At 38.0% G+C, this 7,681-nt stretch overlaps 1 protein-coding gene across 2 annotated transcripts in view; it reads left to right on the top strand.

Annotated features, from left to right (window-relative positions):
- The window catches only part of sik2a (salt-inducible kinase 2a), a 75,367-nt gene extending 67,904 nt beyond the window's left edge, over nt 1-7,463 (top strand). The window contains 6 exon segments of one of the 2 annotated variants that reach the window (NM_001109868.3): nt 346-376; nt 736-978; nt 2,516-2,676; nt 3,720-3,839; nt 6,585-6,679; nt 6,765-7,463. In NM_001109868.3, the coding sequence (NP_001103338.3) occupies nt 370-376; nt 736-978; nt 2,516-2,676; nt 3,720-3,839; nt 6,585-6,679; nt 6,765-7,188 (1,050 nt within the window). In that variant the 5' untranslated portion in view covers nt 346-369 and the 3' untranslated portion in view covers nt 7,189-7,463. 2 annotated transcript variants of the gene reach the window in all.
- The last annotated feature ends 218 nt before the right edge of the window (nt 7,464-7,681 follow it).

The raw sequence follows: 7,681 nt of genomic DNA, 5'->3' as shown, positions 1-7,681 counted from the left end.
CCATTTGATAATTTAAGGCTACAAAGTGGGGTCTGATACCTCAATTTGCTCAACTGTTCTTTGCTGAAGCTGTTTCAGTGAAATACAAAAAATGACCACTAGGTGTCACCGTAGAGTGGTGTTTCGAAACGTTTCGAAACTTCGACACATTTGCTTCGATAGTTTCAGTGTTTCACGAAGCCTCGCTTTGCCCACCACTAATCTTTACTCCTAAAGGACTAGACCTTTCTTGGATGCTGCTTTTGTAGCAAATCATAATTACACACACCTGTTGACATCACCTGTTTTAAATCACATCATTATATAACCAATATACTAGCCCTGAATTGCTCCTGTCCCAACTTTTTATGGAATGTATTGCAGGTCTGAATGACAGGTAAGGATATATATTTACAAACGAAATGAAGTTGACCGGACAAAACATGAAATATTGTGTGTTTATATTGTCTGCAAAGAAATATAAGTCAAAGTAAATTTGGAAATCACTACTTTCTTTGTTTATTTGTGTTTTCCATACTGTCCAAACTTTTTCTAATTTGAGGTTGTAGTTCAAAATTAGAACATAAACACGAGCCAATGAGCATGACTTTTATGAGCAAAATATAAAAAAAATTACTGAAAATGATGACAGTAATGCTACATCACTACTGTTGGCATCTCATTACAGTCGTGATGGAGTAATCTTTACACCCCTGCAGTATACATTTGATTTACAATGAAAGTTTGTGTGTGCAGATCTGAACCCGTCCCTCAGCAGCATGGACTCGCAGTACAGTATGGGTTCAACTCAGAGCGACTGCAGCTTTCCTGAAGAGAGTCCAGCATTAAACTCTACACCTGCCGGCTCCACAGCTCCTGTCTTCCTTAGCATGAAGCCGCCTGAAGCCTGCCTGCAGACGCTCAATCCACAGGGACACAATCACTCATTAGTCAGCTTCCGAGAGGGTCGAAGGGCTTCAGACACCTCTCTCACACAAGGTCAGGATGATTTGTGTTCTTGTGCATGTTCTTTTTCATTTTTGTTTTCCATCACGTTTTCGATAATTCTTTGTGTCGAGGGGTGGGCACACTGCATTTCTGCATGGTAAAAAATGACTTTGGACTGAAGGTCAACATGCACTCACTGGCCACTTTATTGTGCTCACTGGATCAGCTGCTAATCAAACATCCAATCAGCCAATCACATGACAGTCTGCTGAAGTTTAAAACAGGCATCAAAATGGGAAGGTGACAGAAGCAGGATTTATACTTTCGTCAGGTGCTGCATCACGCACATCCGCTGACTGCGCACGCACCTCACGAAATGGACGATGCTTTTATACTTGCTGCATTTGCCAGTGTGATATTCTTTAAAACGACTTCAAAACAAACTGACTGTAAAATCCGACAGATAAACATAGAAGGAGGAAGTTTCCGGAACTACGTCATATCATTAATATCGATCAAGATTTTTAAACAAATGATTTTTATTGTCTTTATTAATTATTTTAATAACTATAAGGATTTTTATTACTATTCAAGATTTTTTTTAAATCAAACTTTGATGCATCACTTGCTTTTGTTAATATCTTGAACAATTCTACCTATTATAATTGATTAAAATATTAATGACAACAGAACATGGTTTGCTCTACAAATATATTTTTTATTATGGCAAGAATAACAGCAAAAAAGTACACTTAATAAAGAATACAGATTTTTTTTTATTTTTTTTTTTATTTAGCCCACTCCATAATTTACACATTACTGTCTGGCTAGTTTCTGCTCTATACTTATGCTAAAAAGTCAATAATGGTCCAACATTCCTGACCATTATCACCAATAAAGCCCAAAAAATAGGCATCAGTATATTGTAAATCGATAGGGTCAAATATTCCTTTCCAGGTATCAAAGAAATGTTTTTTTTTTTTTCGCTAATTATAGTTTTGTAAATATTTATTGCTTTAAATTCAAAATTGCAATATATAAATCATTTTGCGTGAACCCAAATCGAACCTCCGCAAGCTCTGCGATGATGTATCGGGAAAAACTGCAAAAATGAAAAGGCCCTTCATGCTTTATTTTTAAACAAGCGTTATTCTGTTACTTGTAGATACTACATAGTTAACTGTTACTTTACTATAAAGAATAGATCACAGGCTAGAATTCATCAAATTTGAACATACTATCCAAAAAGACACAATCTGCATGTCCATAATGCGTATGAATGAAGCCCACGTATGAATTCTGTCCACCGCTTAACTCTCTGTAGGCATGTATTTACGTGTCATAATCAGTGTTTTGGAGGATTTATTGTTAGCAGATGAATACCCCTCATTCTGATTGATATCTAACCTTCTGTGAATAATGACCACTTTTAAAAAGCTGAAAATAATCGGAGTGATTCACTCCTGTGTTAATTATAGCAGTAGTGAAGAGTGTGAGTCAGAGCACCCCTGCAGCACTCAAAAAAATATCTCCAGCGCTTCCACTCACTAAAGTCTGCCGTATTTTTATTGAACCCACGGTTTCACAGGGTTGGTGGCATTCAGACAACACATCCAGAACCTGGCCAGGACCAAAGGCTTCCTGGAGCTCAATAAAGCACAGATCGTGTTAGGAGATGGTGGAGCATGCGGAAACACCATGATCAGCCCTCGGGAGCTCCTAGAGCCTCACCATCAGCTCAACCACCAGGTCAGACACCCATTTGTGCTGCTTTCAATTTATTGGATCATTTCAATACATTTTTATAAATAAATATTTTTATACATTATAGTATTTTGACCTTAAAGGAGTCCTATTATGCCCCTTTACAAGATGTAAAAAAAGTCTTAAAAATGTCTCTGTAGTGTGTATGCAGTTTCAGCTCAAAATACGACACAAATAAAGTTGTATAGTATCTTTGAACCTGTCCCGTTAAGGTTTTTATCCTAATTGTGTTGTTTTGGTGACTGTCGATATAAATTCAAATAAATGGTATTTAATTAATTCAAATAAATACATTTAAAAATGGTCGAAAATAGACCTATGCAAACAATCAAGCCTTTAGAAACAAATTATTTTACAAAAAAAGATGATTAGGCCTACTGCAGTAAAATATTTGCATGACAAGCATGATATGTGCAAGATAGAGATGGTTTAAAAAGTGAACTGTTCGTTTGGAAGTTTGTGAGACAAAAGTTGTCCAATAATAAATACAAATCGCACTCAGTTATTGTCATGCGGTGAACTCTGCCAATCGTGTAATATCGGTGTTGTCATCACAGCACCTGCAGTCCTGATGTAGATGCTGCACCGGCAGAATCAATCGTCTGATCTCGGAGCGCTGTTGTGATACTTTAATGCTACATGAGATAGTTATGTGGCGTCGGCGCAGCATCAATCCGAACAAAATTTCTAACCGGCATGCACTGCTTTAAGACAGATTTTAATCAGTGTGAACAGCGCTGCATGAAGTCGAACGCACCTATTATCATCATTATAAGCAGATGAAAACTAATGATGGACAGCTGGATCTTAGCCAGGGCTAGTTATGCTAATAAGGGAGTGATGGTCACTAATTGGTGGGGCTTTCCACCTCTACTGACATGTGCAAAGTTTTTCTGCAGATTTTCTGTTTTTATCAAGTCTAATTATAATATGGTCCCCTTTAAATGTGAAATTAATGATTTAGTTTTTCTTTGTTTTTTATTGTTTGTTCTCTGTGATTTATGCTGATGTTAAAATAATAATTTCAGGGAGAAGGACGGCCATGTCTTGGTGGAAAAGATCCATCGACATTCACTGGAAAAATGCACCCTTATTTGCTGTCTAGGAGACAGAGTCTGGAGACACAGTACCTCACTCAGCGCCTACAGGTGGGTCAGATACATGAGGTCCGTTCTTCGTATGTGGATTACTCAGTTAGCTGGATTTGCATATTGACGATTTGATACGATCCAGGATCGTTTCGTACTTCAAAGCTGATCCGAGAGTTGTTTTCATAGCAACAGTTCTGCTAGGTCAAACCTGATCAGGAGCAGGTTCAATTCATATAAACAGGATTAGATTGGCTTAATTCAAGCAAAGATAATACAGAAAGTATGTTCCGAATTCTGATATTTTCTTACAGTAGTAGTTATATACACTTGGGAAAATGGTACATATTTTTTAACTATATATATAATAAAGTTAAAGTCATTAAAAAAATAAATTAAGTTATACATATTAATAAAACGTATGCAATCTGCACCCTCGAAATGAAAGTACAAAGACTGCCACCTGGTGGTGCAAAGAGAAAACTTATTGATATGAACTTTTTATATTGCTTTAGTACAAATTGTGTATAATAGAAATGCACAATATGTGACTTTTTTTGAAGCAATAATACATTTCAGCAGTCATAAACATGTTTTGATAGTTTATATGCCGGTGATTTGATGCTTCTCAAAAGTTGCAGACGCCTTTACCAATATGAAAACGCTTTTGTAAACAACCAGTTATTCTTTACACCGATTAAAAAACGGCTACTATAATAAAGAAAATATTTTCTAAATGTAGAACTAAATACACTGATTTGCATTGAAATACATGATGAATACTCTTGACGCATGAAAATGGAAAGCCTGCAGCTCACAACAAATGTGGAAGGTTATTGCGTGTCATATTTAACAAGCCGTTTACTGCTAATTTGATGTAATTTTGCTCACATGGATAATTAAATATAAATCAGATGATGTCATTACGCTGCTGTGCCGTCAGCCAATCATTGCATTGCTGATCATGATTTCGAGGATCGATAGATCTGTCCTTCACAACACATGCAGCGATCTCAGATCAGTTTATCCAGACATTCTAATATGATTCGCGAACTTGTTTGAAGAACCAAATTAGCGAGAGATCAGTTATCAAGATTAAAAGATCCAGGATCTGCCAAATCATCTTAGATCATTTAAGCGAAGTACGAAGAACAGACCCATGGTCAGTGTCTGCAAAACAGACCATTGCGATGTATGAAGAAAGTGTTGAAATGAGTGTAGGTAATAGATCCATTAAAAAACACCATCTTTTCCATAGCTTTTCTGAATTTCTGAACATTTCATATCAGTTTTTTTCTTTGATAAATTTATATAAGAAGTCAGTTTTAATCCACTGAATAAACTAATAGACATAGAAAAGCCACGTCATTAATCCAGACCTCACGAAACAGTATTATAAAAATAGCATTTCTGCTGAGATAGCATTATATAACATCTAATCCATACAGGAAAAAACAAAAATATTGGTCAAAAACCAATGAGAGTTTATACGCTTGTTCAGATTAGTTTATGCTGGTTTAGATCTGATAATGTTAGAAGCACTAAAATAAAATGAAGCATTTCAATCATAAGTTCGTCATCTCCATTATTATAAAACAATAGCTTTGTGCGCTGCTGCTGCTGAGCACATAAAGCACTGTTTGTGCACCTAAAGCATTGTTCTAAGCTCCCAAGAAGTTGAAGAAGGTGAATCTATGCTTAATCACAGAAGGCTTTTGCTCTTTTTCACAGCATCATCATGAAATAGTGGCCTCAACACTAACGTGATCCCTAAAACCATGCTTTCTTTGCATTATACCTGCCAGCACTCCTGTTTTTCCTGGGAGTGTGCCGTATTTCAGACCCATCTCTCGCCCCTCTCCTGTATTGTTCTGTTTCCCGGAAATCTCCCGGAATTCCACAACTTTTTGGTACAGCCCCTTTTGCACTGAACCCAACGTGCAACCATCTTCATACCCACTCTCAACTCTTCAGTTAACGCGCACCTTCCCCCCCACTCTTCACTTCGCACACTTTGACCAGCGCTATTCACTAATTCACTCACTTACACATTATCAGGGGTCACCACAGTGCAATAAATCACCAATTGGCAGTGTTATACAAATTTTCCAAATAGCAGCACAGACATAGATTCAGTCGTTTTTGCCTTCTGCAGACATAAACGATGCCCATTCTCATGGTCGAAAGGTTGCATTGTCCACACATGCAATATGAGTTTTTGTGAAAATTGTTTGGACACAGTGATACTAGGCATGGAACGAGACCCATTTTTAGCCGTTTAGAAAAGTCAAGGTTTTAAAACTGCCAACATTTACTCTTATACCCTTCCTATGGTTTGTTTAAGGTTTTTTTTACGTTTTTTGTTTTGTTTTGTTTTGTTTTTATTATATTTCATAAACAAAACGATAAAGAAGAATGAAGAAACCGATCCAGGATGTTCCTTATTTGTTATTTAATTCACCGTATACACCAAAATATTGTAAATATTTTTTTTAAATCTAATATAAAAACAAACAGCACCTCAACTTAAAATACCCAAGTTAACATATCTCACAGTTTGCTAAGGCAATGTTGTCGTTTTCAGACGGTAGACATACTCGCGCATACTCGCGTAATCAGACCCGATTTCCAATCATGTGATCGGATCTAGACATCCTTAGTATTGACGCACGCTCAGGGTCTGTGTGCAATATCAAGTGTGTATATATACTGTATGGCTTAAGCTATGAAGTAAATGATGTCAATATTAGCACCATTTTAGAGTTTACAAATATAAAAATGGCTTGTTTTTGTTTTTGAATTCAGAGAGCCAGTCAGTTGGCAAGCGGCCTTGGAAGTGGCCAGATGTTTTGTAAAGAGGCTGCACCGCGCACTTTAGAGCAACAACTCCAGGAACACAGGTCAGGAACAACCGCATTCATAGAACAATGACGTCCCGAAGCTTGTCCTGAAGAATTTCAGCTTATCTGTTATCCTGTTTCGCAGACTCCAACAGAAGAGGCTCTACCTCCAGAAGCAGTCTCAGGTTCAGGCTTACTTCCACCAGATGCAGCTGGCTGAGGACGCTTACCCTGCCCAGGACCCTCAGATCAGCAGCAGCCCCCAACCCAGCCCTCCCTTTACAAGGACCCAAACCCTAACCCCTTTTTTGGAGCCTGGCATCTCATCCCTGTCATACAGTCCCAAGTCTGCCCGCTTCCCAGAGTGGCCTCCGCCGCCCGAAAACCTCAGCAACTACACCCCATCCCTTCCTACAGAGCCCCAGTATGCATGGAGTCCTGCCCAGCCTCCTCTGCCCCCAGGTAAAGCTGAGACCCCTTCAGCTCAACCCGCACCTGAAGCCCCTTTCCTGGACTGCGAGATGATGGAGACCGTAGAGGCTCCACAAGGCTGTGTCCTCGTGAACTAAACATGAAATACAGCACTCTGAGGCTGGTTCTCAGGCTGAAGATGTGGCGAAATAAGCGCCCTCAGGGACGAACAAGACGCGGTGGTTTACACCACATTTTACAAACCTACAGACGTGCACTTGATCCTGTGGTAGACCATTACAGACCTTGGTGTTCAGAGATGTTTGTGAGACGCGCTAGTGTTTTCTTTTTTCTCCAGTAAGCACAGTTGAAATGTAGTGCAGCTACCATAGAGTTTAAAAATCAGTATTAAAGCAATATTCCTTTTCCTATATAATAGTTCCACAAGTTTCAGTGTTTTTATAAGTAGCTCGTTTCATCCTTAAATGATCAGTAGCTACTCAAGTTTTCATTATTAGTAGTATCGTGTGATTTTTAAATACTAATTAAGAGAAATGTGTAAATATAAGAATTTATCTAAGGAATGAAACATAATTATTAGAAATAATGTTGAAGTCAACATGAAACTGCACTCAAAAGATTTGGTGTGTG

This window comes from Danio rerio, chromosome 5 (assembly GCF_052040795.2).
Source record: "Danio rerio strain M-AB ecotype USA chromosome 5, GRCz13ab, whole genome shotgun sequence".
Classification (NCBI taxonomy): domain Eukaryota; kingdom Metazoa; phylum Chordata; class Actinopteri; order Cypriniformes; family Danionidae; genus Danio; species Danio rerio.
The sequence above is the reverse complement of the archived record's forward strand: the minus strand, read 5'-3'. Positions and strand labels throughout refer to the sequence as shown.